The 13,919-nt window shown below is 45.2% G+C and overlaps 2 protein-coding genes across 3 annotated transcripts in view; one reads left to right on the top strand and one right to left on the bottom strand.

The window, feature by feature from the left end:
• dmrt1 (doublesex and mab-3 related transcription factor 1) overlaps positions 1 to 10,476 on the bottom strand; it is a 12,567-nt gene extending 2,091 nt beyond the window's left edge. The window contains exons 1-4 of one of the 2 annotated variants that reach the window (XM_011615831.2): positions 10,150 to 10,476; positions 9,360 to 9,531; positions 8,033 to 8,190; positions 5,412 to 5,598 (exon numbers count right to left, since the gene is read on the bottom strand). In XM_011615831.2, coding sequence (XP_011614133.1) covers positions 5,412 to 5,598; positions 8,033 to 8,190; positions 9,360 to 9,531; positions 10,150 to 10,359 — 727 coding nt within the window. In that variant the 5' untranslated portion in view covers positions 10,360 to 10,476. 2 annotated transcript variants of the gene reach the window in all.
• Positions 10,477 to 11,547: 1,071 nt separating this feature from the next.
• cfap157 (cilia and flagella associated protein 157) lies at positions 11,548 to 13,719 on the top strand. Its single transcript, XM_011615941.2, has 6 exons — positions 11,548 to 11,835; positions 12,162 to 12,433; positions 12,527 to 12,680; positions 12,849 to 13,116; positions 13,276 to 13,397; positions 13,529 to 13,719. The coding sequence occupies exons 1-6, from the start codon at positions 11,681 to 11,683 to the stop codon at positions 13,620 to 13,622; spliced, it is 1,065 nt and encodes a 354-aa protein (XP_011614243.2). The 5' UTR covers positions 11,548 to 11,680; the 3' UTR covers positions 13,623 to 13,719.
• Positions 13,720 to 13,919: the final 200 nt, after the last annotated feature.

The following is a 13,919-nucleotide window of genomic DNA, read 5'->3' as shown; positions in this document are numbered from 1 at the left end:
TAATGAAATGTAAATGTCTACCTGAGGATTACTGCTCCTCCACTCAGCAGAAAGAGAGTGGAACAAAGGGATTGGAGCTACAAGAAGGTTAAGAGATCAGCATGGATGAAGCGTTGAAGCAGCCGTCACACACACTTTAGGAGTCACTCAACCTAATGCAGCCTGTTCATGAGCGGCCCCGTGAACAAAAGAAAGAAAACTTCAACAGGATCTGAAAGGAGGACTTTCTGGCTGAGGCAGGCATCGTTTCCCACCTCGTTTTCAGCCGTCAGCGGTCCGATCTCGCCTAAATCAACAAGGAGGAAATGATCCACGCTGCACAGGATTCCCAACCGATTCCCCAGCCGAGACCAACGGGTGACGGGAATCCTCCCGCCAGCAGAGAGGGAGTTCAGAGGAGACAACTAAGGATCAGCAGCCCAGAGAAGAGGACCACATTTCAAACACAGTGACACAGTGAAGGTTTTCATCAACCTCAAACCAAATCACATCGAGATCCAGGATGAGAAGTCGGCCGTCGCTCGTCAAGGTCGATTTGGGACTAAAGGGCTCCGTTTGTAATGATACGGCCTGTGTCTCAACACAAATGTCCCTGGCCGGGCTGAGAAGGTCCCCGTTGGTGTCAGTGCTGAGACCGACCCTCGTGGGGATGGGGGGGCGGGGGGGATTAATGGTCCAGAAAACTGAGTGAAACTACACAGCACCTTTAAATGCAGTGGGGGCTCACAGGTGTCGCACAGGTGATGCTCACCCCATCTTCAGCATAACGCCGCGGCTCATCCCCGACCCCCCCAATTAACTTCAAATCAAGTGACACCTTTCTTACCGACGTGCTCGGCGGAATCAAGGAACATTTTCTGCTAATTTATGCACTCATCAGAGCTAAAACGCTGTGAATCCCACCCTGTTGGTCGCAAGAAACAGTGTTTAAAAGACGATTAAAACCTCTTCACAGTCTTCATTTTATCCTGATATTGTCACTACTGATAGCAGAGGAGGGGAGCCCGTGCGTCCTAGGGCTGCAGTCTCTTATGCAGCCATTAGAGGGTCAGACAAACACTTAAATACTCATTATTGCTTTGAGGCAACACAGGCTGACAGAAGGCATCAGTGTTGGGGGTCAAAGGCTAATTAAGCAGAGAGAAACCTTTGCTCCTGTATTGTTAACCAATCTGTCCTCGGCGGAGATGATCGCCGGAGAGGCGTGACAGCCCTCACCCCTAATCTAAATCACAATTTCAGCTACTTTGCCCCATCAACTTACAAAATGGCCTGTCAGTCTAACGTTTGGCTTTTTGACACGAACCGTCGAAAAGTTATGGGCGCGCAATAATGAGCCCAGGCGGCCGGATCGATAGCTGCAAGGCTTCCCCATCATTACCTGTTAAACAACGGATTCATTAAGAGTCGACAGGGTAAGAAAAATGCCAAAGTAAAGGACACAGGAAGAGTGAAATATGTCGCCGGGGAGCGGAGGAGCCCTCCCGCCTGCGCTAAAGCTGCCGTTTGGTTTATCCAAGTCGTTCAGCTGTTTCAGAGAGCTGCCGGGGCAACATCATTTATCAATTCGTGCTGCGCAGAAGCGTGACGACGAGCCGGGGGAGCGACAACCAATCGAATTTGTTTTAGACGGAATAACCTGGAAAAACCAGATTCATGTTATCTGCGTCTGTAGATGTTTGATATGGTCGGGGAAAGAAACGATGGGCGGGTTTGTGATGATAAGAGATGAGGCCCCTTTAGATTCCGCACAGTCTTATTCAGTAAAGGAATCAGTTCGGTGTAGTGGCAACGTTATACCATCTTTAGGACCGCTGCAGTGGTGCAACGGGCGGGCTGAATATTCCCGCACAAATCAAGGAGCCGTAGAAGTCTTTTGCTTTTAATTTGAAGTCCTCAGCGACCAGAGAGGGAGGAAGAGAAACGAGCGTACAGGGACAAGGACATAAACTACACTTCCCTGGACATTTAAGGTCTGTGCAGCCCCAGGCCGGTGCTAATGGTGGTGTTGTACAACACATTACGACGCCGCTTGTACTCCGAGCAGACAATTACGCTGGTATTTAGCCCGAGGCTATCGAGGGACAGACAGCCTGATGGACCACGCAGACGTTTCCAACTGTAACCAAGAGTCACTGAGACCATCTGAGGCCTGAAACAAGCTGGACAGCTCAGCTTTTGGCTCTTATTTACAGACTAAACCAAGTCACCTTGATCATGCTGCGTAGGTTTTCTGACAGAAATTTGAGTCCTTTCTTATGTTCTCTGTGTTATTCAGGAGGTAAAAACCTGTCAGGATTGATCAGAGACAGATCAGAAATAGGGTTTGTTCACAAAAATACGCTTGGAACAAGGTTCTTGCTAACGTGCAAACAGGATTAAACTAAAAAAGACTACAAATTTCAGTCAGAGCTGCGATATATAAATATATATAATATATGTATATACAGTAGTATGTATTTGGGATGAAAGAGATGAACTCTGGCTGTGATAGAACACACTTGCTCTGAAAAGGCCACCTCCTGGGCTGGAAGTGCCCATTTGTTGAAAGCCAGATAGACATAAAAGAGCAAAAGACCTCTTTGACCTCCTCAGAATGAGTCTGAGCAGGGTGTGTGTGTGCGTGTGTGTGTGTGTGTGTGACACAATGTGAGCATTTTACACAGGAAACAAAGAAACGTACTGAGGTCCATCTCTGTCATTTTCCTCATAGCCTTTTTCTCAATGGAGGCAGAGAAGCTGAAACGAGTGACTTTATACGCAGTAACTCACTCTGGTGTACAGTAGAATATAGATCCACGCGAGAAAAATCAATAGAATATTATCTAGAAAGATAGTAATGGATTTCTAACGTAATGGGCTCACACGGGTCTATCGATTAGGAGGATTAACATCTGCAATCCCTCAACACTCTGATTTGCATTTAAATGAATGTCGGCGCCGTGCTGACACCGATATAGCAAAACTAAAAGTATGGCTGGCACAGCAGCACAAATGGAGACTTTTTAAAAAGAAGTAGAAGTTGCTGACGGCCTGTGAAGTTTGGATCGCTCCTGAATTTGCTGAAAGTCCCGACAAGGACGAAAAAGGAGGGACATAAACACTGACGGACGCGGCCTGAAGTCTGTGCGAGCGCAACAGCCATAACTCTTTCGGGGCAGCTCATCTGAGCCTCCCCGGTTAGAGTAAAGTGTGGCGGGTGTTTGCGGTGAAACAGTGCGAGGGTGTGTGTCCCCCGTGTGTATGTGTTATGGGAAGGTGGCGAGGTGAGATGCCGGGGCGGGGTGGGAGGTTGATGGACTGCGCCGTCGCCTCCCCGCCCGGCGATTTACGGCGGAGCTGCTGCTGACGAGCGGGGGGCAGTAAACAGGCCGGCCGGGGGCGTATTTCACACCGAGCTGGCTTTTATGAAGAACACCGGGACGGCTCCCACCGGCGACTCCGCCCGGGCCGCCGTGACGCCCGCGCGTGATGGATGGAGAAAGACGCATGACAAGCTTCATCATTGTTTGTAAATCTTAACTGTTCCCGCTCACTAACTCCAGAAGGCAATTTTGCGGAGACAGCGGGGCCTGTAGGGTGGGTGATGGGGGGGGGGCGGGGGGGCAGAGAGAGAGGGTGGGTGGGTGAGCCAGGGAGGGGAAGGACAGCACCGCACTCCTGAAGGTTATTTGGATCTCTGTTTGGCCAACTGATTAGTCTCATCCATGGGGGGAGATAAATCTGAGCCGAGGGGCTGTTTGACAGCCAGATAGAGCGTGTGTGTGTGTGCGTGTGTGTGTGTGTGTGTGTGTGTGTGTGCAGGCTCACATTTACTACATATTGAGCACCAAAATATTTTATATTAAATATTATTAATTTTAATAGCAAAGTGGGGCCATTTTGCTGGGCCCCAAGACTTCAAAGGACCTTTGGAGGGTTAAGAGACGGGTTTAAGGTGGAGATTAGAGTGGAGTTTAGGTTAGAGTGAGTTGGGATGGTTAGGGTAATGAACTGGGTAGAGTATCTATAATGTGTGTGTGTGTGTGTGTGTGTGTGTGTGTGTGTGTGTGTGTGTGTGTGTGTGTGTGTGTGTGTGTAAGCGGAGCTGTTAATGAATGAATATCAAGGTAGCCAAAGACAAGAAACTTCAACATAAATGATTAATCAATGAAGAAACTGGGAATGGAGGCAGAAAAGTCGGCTTCAGTAACAATAACAACATTTTTATAACCTTGCAGAAAAATGTATCCTCAACTACAGATATGAGTGAGCTGTGAAGTATATCAAGGACACAACAAGCACACACACACACAAACACACACACAGAGACAAAGGGATATCCTCCCTGCAGAGTTTGTCTTCAGTTTCTGTCCCCGTCCCCTCACAAAGGAATATAAGTGATTTCAAAGCCACTGGCTGAAAAAAATAACTCGTATACACAAAACAATGATGGTATTGTTAATTGTGTTAGTTAATAAAGCACTTTTCAATTTAAAAAAAATGAATCATATCCTTATATACTTTACAGGATATTATATAAATACTAATGTATTCATTAGTAGACTAACTTTTACTGACGATGGCCAAGTGGAAATCAGTGTTTTCCGTGTCCCGTCTGCACTGCTGGAGCCTGATTTCCAACGCTAATGTGGGACCACCCACTGAGAGGGTTGTTATATTGTAATGGAGCGTAGCAAATCACAGCAGGAGGCTGACGTGGGACCCTCACGGGAAACAGGCAGGTGAAAGTCATAAACAAATACAGGTATGGAGGGAGCTGCGGGGCCTTGAGAACTCACGCTGGTGCTGTCCTGAGAGGTGGCTGACTAAAATAGCTTACAAGAAATGATTCTCAATGACGCCACCACTCTCTTTTATTGTAGTTGAAGTCAGGAACTAAGAATCATTATGTTTCAGAATGTTTTACTTTTTCCCCAGTTAATAATAATAATAATAATCATAGTCATAGTAATAATCATAATCATAATTGTGTGTGTGTGTGTGTGTGTGTGTGTGTGTGTGTGTGTGTGTGTGTGTGTGTGTGTGTGTGTGTGTGTGTGTGTGTGTGTTGTGAAGACAAACAGGACAACATCACGGAAATGATTTGGTTTGAAAGTGAAGAAAATAGCTTCAGGGAGGTTTCGACCTTCTTCGGCGCTACTTTTATTATCTTTGACGAAGAATCTGCTACACTAGATCTTCCCAGAACTTGTGGATCTGATGCCGACAGCTCTGTAAAGTCACAAACGGACCAATAATCACCTCATTTAAAGTTCTATATCTGAAGAAAACGGCAAAGTTCAAATGAAATATCTGCCTCCCACCAGGTTTAGCATCGTCCTTGATTTAAAATTAAACCTTGAATGTCATAAACAGACCTCGTTGAGGGTTAAAGCATTATGGGATTGGAAACGTGTCGTCTCACTCACTGGTGGCCAAGGTCTGAGGGCAGCTGTTGTTGTTACTGTTATTGTCCTCCACGCTAAAGATGGGTGGGACACAGGTAGAGGAGCTCAGGCCCTGAGACAGGTAGGGGCCCCCCGAGCAGTAGGAATGCACACAGTACTGAGGGGACACGTTGTGGTTCTGCAGGCGGCCGTCCCCGTGGGGCATCTGCTTAAAAAAGACAAACAGAGGACAGTTTACATACAATGAAAATAATCTCCTGGACAGTTTAATGACTCGACTCTTAATTTATATAGAATCGCCTCGTAAATATGGTAGAAAAAACACCTTTAAGGCAGAGAAAAGGAGCCCACTTTCATTGATGGTAAAAAAAAAAAAAAACCTCTAGCAGATATTTTCGCTGTTCACAATTGCAACATTTGAGTCTCCGCAGCAGCAGACTCAAGTCAGAACAAGCGTCAGGCCTCCGGGTCCGTGACGTTGACCTCTGAATCATTCAACACGGTCGTTGTGATTTTATACAAACTTTCTTTTATTGTGATTAAACCATCCGAGGCATCTGAAGGATTACAGAACGAAACAATACAGGAGGATAAGTACCGTCTGCATTCAAGGGAGCGTTCTGACGGCGGGCCGCAGCATGCGTCGCGGGCTTTCTGCAGCCTTTAAAACGGGCCGTCTCCTCAGCATCAGGTCACCCACGGCTTTCAATTTCACTTTTATAGAATTTGATTTCTGTCAGCCTGTAATATGTCACCCGTATTGTCCACACCATCAGTTCTCAGACAGCTTTATAAACTGTTATTTAAGCTACACTCAGGTTGTGTATAGGGCCATGAAAAATACAGTTAGGATTGGTTCTGAGGGTGCAAGTGCACCAAGGAGGGAAAAAAAGAAAAGGCTGCTTTTCTGCCAAGGTTGAGAATAAGATGGTAGCTAATCATCCAGCAGCCATAATATAATTTCCAAAGAATCCAATAGAGATACATATAATAGGATATGACAAATAATTAACACAAGTTGATGATGAACTTAAGCAACAAACCAAAGTTTTTGTATTTTTCCCCTCGCTTGCTGATTCCTGGAGGTGGGAGACGCCTCCCTCACCTCCCCCAGAGGGCTCGTCTTCTTATCTGGCACCATCTCCTGTCTGGCAGCTCAGCACCACCCTTATATTATCATGGTCCACCTGCATGGCAGCAGCGCACCACTGCGTGCAGAGCAGGGCAGAGGATGGAGGAGATGGCCTTTCACTGATAAAGCCTGCAGCTGCTTTTTGTAAACTAGTGCGCGGTTCAATACTCAAACGTAGACGAGCGGCTGCATCAGGCACAGCCCCGTCAGGACGGCCGTGAGCCTCTGGTCGTTTAAATTATGTCGGTATGGGAGCGGTAAAAGAGACAGGAGACAACTCACATTGAGAGCATTGAATGATAATTACCTCCACTCTTTAAATGCAACTTCTTAACTAATAATAAGCATGTGTTTGCGCTTAGAAAGTTTACCCAAACACAAAAAAAGAGCCTCTGGGTGTGAGCAATCAAATCACAAAGCCCTGACAGCATTGTAGAAAATATCATAAATCACCCAGGAGGATGGCTAAATTATGCTAAAGACTGCTAACTGATTAGCATTAATGCTCCCACTTTCTCCTCCGAGCGCTGAGGCGTAGCGGTGTGTTCCTCCGCCAACAGACAATACCATTAACCTTTGCAATTCAGGCCGCGCCGTGCACTGGCGGGCTGGCGGAGGCAGTGACCCCAAAAGTGGATGTTGCTATTGGGGGAACGCGGGGATATTGGAGAAGGGTGGAGGAAGGTTCTTCACAGGAGAAGATCAGCGATCACTGGAGAGTTATAGACATCATTTACTTCATGCAGAAGCTCATTTCACAGGACACAATAGAGATACATTTCAACATAAATCAGTGTGAATACACAGATGTATGTGTGTATGTGTCTGTGTGTGTGTGTGGGGGGGGGGGGGGGGGGGGGGGTTCGTCGGGTACTGTCTCCCTGATGTGTCCTATATTACGGATCAAGTGCCAACATTAAAGCAAACACTCTCATAACTCTTCAGGAGGTTCAAACCCACAAAAATAGAGTTTAACCCATCAAGGCCGGTATCAAAGTCAATTAACGTCCACAAGGTTGCAAACGCGCACGTCACACGTACTTTGTGCTGCGTCTCGATCAGATAAAACGGTTCCTTGTCCTTTTGTTCCCTTGTGGGTTTTGAGCTAGCTCTTCTGAAACCCTGTGTTTTGTTTTTAAATGGCCAAATATAGAAGTGCAGATTAGATCAACACTCGCACCGCTGTTGCACAACAACACTCTGATTGATCCCTACCTGTACAGTCAGCTGCACAGCGATATGATTCTAATTCTTCTGTGTATCATCTATCGCATCATATATCAGCTACCAGCAATTGAGGTCAAGAGCAGGGTCATCAAAAGACACTTTATTTCAGGACCGTTCCTTCTAACTTCATGGAGACGGATGAGTAAAAGTGGATGTGAGCAGGAGCTGACTGGTGTGTGTGTGTGTGTGTGTGTGTGTGTGTGTGTGTGTGTGTGTGTGTGTGTGTGTGTGTGTGTGTGTGTGTGCGTGCGGTGAACAGTGAGACGGTGTCTGTGCTGCTCACCTGGTACTGCTGGTAGTTGTACAGGTTGCCGTAGTAGGCCGGGTAGCACGACGGCTGGTACAGGTTGTAAAAAGAGCTTTCCAGCAGCAGGTCTGATTGGCCGTCGTTAGCAGCCCGAGCACCAGCCGATGGTCGGGATGATGTCACCGAGCGGCTCGCTGGAGAAAATACACACAGAAATTTGCGTGTCTTTTTTTTTTGGGGGGGGGGGGGGGGGGGGGTAGCAATATTTCAAGGTCTGAAATATAGTGACCGGACTTTATGTTGTCATGTGTTTCACCAGGCTTAGACTGGGAACAACAGCTCAAATTTTAAATTGGCACTCAAAAGCATCTGTATTTTATCTTCCCTGGTGTAATGGATCAAAATCTGAGGCTAAAAAAGGTGCCACATGACCTGAAGGGTCCTCACTTATCCTGCTATCAACAGCACCATCTGCAGGTAACATGCGTGTTTCATGTGCCATCACTTTCCGGACGTGTTGGTTATCCCATCTAAACAAACACCATCATCACATCATCATTACTCATTGTTGCTTGTTATTTTCTTATCAACAAGGTCACATTCTTCTCAGGCAGAACCGGAGCCTTCTGCCTCGCACAGTGAGACACTGTACACCGTCCGAGGCGAAGATAATGGCATTAGTTGTCATTGTTCTTAATCTTGTCATCGGTGAGACACGGAGTGCTCGACTCCTTTTTCCACTCCAGTCCTTCCCCTCTGTTGCCACGCCAGGGATCCAAAGTTCTCTCTCGTCCAAACACCAAGAGCAGAACCAGAGCAGCCTTGACCGCTCCTAATCTAAACTACAAAAATGTGCTATCAGGGAACAGCCTATCAGTGCCTGCCTCCACACGCCGCCGCTAATGAAGAAACTGTGGATTCCCCTTTATGCTGCTGTCACCAGGACCCCCGGCTTTCCCATTAAACTGTCTTTTGCTAATAGAATTCCAACCAAAATACTAATTTTCATTCCACGCTTAGTTAGTTTTCACCTCACTGCTCTCAGGATACGTCCCTAAATTAATCTGCTTTTAAATTGCATTTCATTTTAGCTTAATGTGTTTGTGTTTAATATTTGCACACATATTTTAACATTCAACCTGACTAGAGTCCTGATTCCTTCATAGAGGAACACAAGAGAGAAATTAATATGCTTGTGTTCTGACCTGGTTTTTACAATATGGTTTACTTGGTGCTGCTGGATGCTTTAACTAAATTAATTTCAGTAAAGTTTGGAAGTAACTGATTGGTTTATTGGGCTCCAGATGGCGAGACAGTGGGGGGAGACAGGACAGAAGGTCAGTCCTTGAGGATCGTGTCTCACCTGGGACCACAGAAGAAGACGATGTACTGGTAGCCGCCTGGTTTCGTCCTTCCGCAGAGAAAAAGCACTCGGCTCCGGCTTCATTCTTCACCATCATCCCGGCCCCGGAGAGAGGAACCGGACTACAAATGCCCAGCTCCTCCTCTTGAGCCTGCTGCCTCCTCAGGGCAACCTGGACGACAGAAAACATATTAGGGTTTATCAATCAGCACGACGAGACAGCAAATACATTCTTGCTTTATTTTTTAATAATAATCTACAGCTATGACACACGCCACTTTTTATTATTATTCCAATTATGTTTATTTTGAGTTTAACAATCAATGAATATTCGATGGAACTTAATAACGTGGTTTTTTTTATTCACAATCAGTTTGATGATGTCAGCAAATCCAATTCAATAAATGAATGAACGTTAAATCAGTTTTTTTTATATATTCCCATTATACAATTTTTAATTTGAAAAAAGAAAGGTGAAATGCATCTAAATTGAATTTCCAAATTGGAAAATACAATTATTTGGAGGTAATACAGCTGTTGTGTAGTAACATTGGTGTTGTCTCGGACTATAGCCAGAAATTAAGGTTCTGGGTACAAAATTTCAATGCAAACGGACATAAAACAAATGAAAAAGCATCAGTCGCTGCAGACGACCTTACCCACAGCACTCACGAGCTCAGTAAAATATATTTGTTTTAAGATTCTGAGGATGGCTTTCTCGCGCCACGTCGCAGAAACACTTTCTCCAAAATTTGAAGCAATCAGCCAACAGGTGAAATGCTGAGGTTACCTGAGCCGCCATGACTCTCTGTCTCTCCACTATGAGTTTACATTTGAGACACTGACAGTCCCTCCAGTTGCAGAAGCGCTTGTGTCCCTTCAGAGGAGATACGAAACCGTGGTTCCTGCAGCGGGAGCACTTGGGCATCCTGGGGGGTTTCGGGCCTTTGGACGGGGTCACGGTTCCGGCAGACGCTTTGCTCTGCTTCTCCTTGGTCATCGCTGCTGGACGGGAGAGGATCTGATTTATGGTGCTGAGAGTGAGTGTGTAGCCGGTGAGGTTAAGAGAGGAGGCTGCAGAAGGTCACCCACCTACCCCGCCCTGCTGCCGCTTCTGTGGGAAGAAGGAGAGGCTGCAAGCGGGGGAGGAAACTGGCACAGAACTGGCATCTATCTGCTGCACTCTCTTTGTTTCATGCTGGAATTATCAATCCAAAACACAGATTCAATCTACTCTTGTAGCTCTCACATTATTTAGAGCGTAGAAAAACAACAACACCTTGCATTGAACTTAAACAGCAAAGCACACTGATGGATGCACAATATAGCAACATTAATAATAATAATACGGTAGTAATAATAATAATAATAATGTTCCAATTAAATTTCTATGGCTCCCTACATGGACACTGCTCAATTGTATTTAGTTTAGTAAAATAAAGAGCCTGTATCATCTCTAAAGGCACTTGCGTCTTAAATAAGTTTGGTCTTTGCTCCTTAACTGCTGCTCAAACTTGCAGAGCTGAAACCGATTTAACCTTCAGTAACTCGAAACACTGACACACTCGCTCATCCAAGCGGATTGATAGGTGGGGAGTGAGGTGTGTTAAGCACAGGTGACCTGATTAAACCATGAATGTCATGGAATTAAAAGTTATTAATTAAAAATGAGGCATTTACACAGTGGCTGACCCCTCTTTAGACTAATTAATTTCTACACTTCACTGCTGCCGTAAATACATAAAGGATACAACATTGTTATATGATGATAATCATTCAGGTTAATTCAGCAATGAATTTCTGCTTTAATAAAGGCTCTAATCAGTATGAATACAGCCAGGCTGCAAAAATTACAGTAGCATGGTCAGGGGAAAAGGCATGAAAGATAAACAAACATACATTTTCACACTACATTTGAGCATCCCCCTATTCATTTATTTACTTTTGATATTAGGCCACCTAATAACTGAAACATCGATATCGATATAGCCTATATTATCAATTATTTGAGGCTTTCATCGCTTGTCTGTTTTTATATACTTTATTTGGGAGCAGACTCAAACACTAATTTAAACTATTGGTACGGTTGTCATTGTGAATTATTGTATTGCCACAATCAATTCTAAGTGGCCAAATAAACCTAAAATTATATTTCTCAGAACTTAATAAACCGAAGATCGGGAAAAACCAAGGAAGAGAGACGGGCAAACTTTATTGAGAGGACCGTAAAGGCAGCATCGCCTAGCAACAGCCGCGTTTCGCGTTTCCCCCGCTCACATTAAGCTAGATTTTCAAACTTTCACTCCAGATTCGCTAAAACGATGCCAAAAAAGAAAGAAAAGCAGAGCATTCAACAAGACAAGGACAACAAAACTCAGAAAAGAGAAACTTCTGCTTCAAATTACAGCGGCTCTGACGACAAAGAGAAGACTTTGTACCTGATTCAAATACGGTATTTGAACGAGAAGCTGGAAAGGTAAACAACGACACCAGCGATTAGACAGACATAACCGAATTATTAACATAATTAATGTTACGAATTTTTGTCCTTTTGTGCCAGAAAAGTATAACCACGGCGTCATTTAGGGAGAAAATCACTTCTTTGCAGTCACTTTACGTCACTTCCGCCAAACTCCCGTCCCGTCTGTTTTTACGTGAACCCAATTAGAATTCAGTTTTATTAACACAACTGTTGTGAACATTAATGAAGAAAACGATCAGAGTTTATTAAGATTAAAGGACTTGTCAATACAGTGAGAGTGAGCCACGTATTCCATCTATATAACATCTGCTCATCTCCAGATGTCAGCTGAAATGTGAACAACTAGAAGGGAAGAACAAGGACCTAACCACCCGGTGCAGCCTGCTGGAGAATGAGAAGAAGGACATTGTTGAGTATTTGAAATCTGCCCTGCTGGAAAAAGAGGAGGAGGTGGATGAGCTGACAGAGCGCCTGGAGAGGCAACGACAGGCAGCCCAAGAGGACAGAGACGCCCAGGAGATGCTGCACAATCGACTCATGCAAGAACTTCAACATCAGGTTACTGAACTCACCACAGAAAATGAGACTCTTGGTGAGTAGTATCTTTGTCTTTACCTGCATATCTACAGTTTAAGTTCAGCCGAGCATTATTTCCATCCATCCACTGTGATTTATCTTAATGTAGACGGGAGGCTTTCTGATCTGGAGGAGTTTCAGAGAGACAAGGACCAGCTGAGGTTCAAAATGGCGACCACGGAGAAGCAGCTTGTGAGTCAGGAAGAGGAACATCAAGCTGCCCTCCACAGGCTGGAGATTGACGTATTGATGGAGAAGGAGAGGTTGGATCCGCCGACTTATTAACAGTGTTAAATATGTTATTGAGGATTTTTAATTGTATCCAGTCGTGACGTGAAAGATGTGAATTGAAATCTTGTTAAAACTGCATCCAGAAACCTTTGGATTGCGACGTTGGGGTGTAAATATCAACTCTGCTTTCACGTCTGCAGGCTTGAGAAGGAGACGGAGAGCCGGGCGGCGTCCATGCGGACAGAGGTTGAGCACTTGGTGAACCTAAGAGTCCCGGAAGCGGTCAGGTTGGTCATGAAGGAGACAATGGAGGTCAAAGCGCAGTTCAGCCAGCTGTCCAAGCACGCTCTGGTCCTCACAGAGGAAAACTCTGCCCTACGGGAACGCAGGAGCCAGCTGAGTGTGGATGTGGGCAACCTTGAGCAGATGTTTAAGGAAGTGTCTCGACAGAGCTGCGTCCAGAAGAAGGTGACTATTTCTGCTCACTTCTTGTATCCAAATCGAGCTTCTATGTCAGGAACCTGCCTCCATATTAAAGCCAATTCTCCCGATTTCACCCGTGGACCAAAGGCGATATTTACGATTGTGTTTTCCCTGCCTTTTTCTGCCTTCCTTTCTCTCCATCAGACCATGGAGCAGCTCAAAGGTAAATATCAGCGACTGGAGCATGAATTGGAAGACTGTAGGGAGGAACTCAAGCAGCTGCAGACCCAACACAGAGAAGTTCTGGCTGAGATGGAGGCACACAGGTCACTTTACGCTTGTTTTTCTTGTCTCAGGGAGGTTTAATGCTGTTTCCTCTGGGTCCTCCCTGAACATTAGGCTGATAAGAGCCTTTAAGCTGCCCATTTTCTTCATTTGTGCTACTTTCTTTATCCAGGAAGTCCTCCTCCCAGACGTCAGCCAGTTCCAGAAACACAACTCGCTCGGCGCCCAGATTTCCCTCCTCCAAAAATGTCGCTAAACCTCGATGAGTTCACTGAAATCAATAATCGTCCATCTGTTCTTTGCAAATCATTCAAAGAATGTTGTATGGGTTCAATTAAAACACACACGCGAATGGCAAAATGCTGACAGAGGATTTTGTTTCTTCTTTGTAATCTCTTCCAGAAAGCGTCTTGTTGATCACTGGAACCGATTCCAAACTTGGATCGTTATTGAATCAAATTGATTTAATTTGTGATTAGCTTTTTAGAACATTTTTAGCCACCATTGGTTGTGGTTAATTGATGATCCTCTACATTGTTCAATGAGGTCAGTAATAAAAATGA

The sequence above is a fragment of the Takifugu rubripes genome, chromosome 21 (assembly GCF_901000725.2).
Source record: "Takifugu rubripes chromosome 21, fTakRub1.2, whole genome shotgun sequence".
Taxonomy (NCBI): Eukaryota; Metazoa; Chordata; class Actinopteri; order Tetraodontiformes; family Tetraodontidae; genus Takifugu; species Takifugu rubripes.
This window is presented reverse-complemented; position numbering and strand designations above follow the sequence as displayed.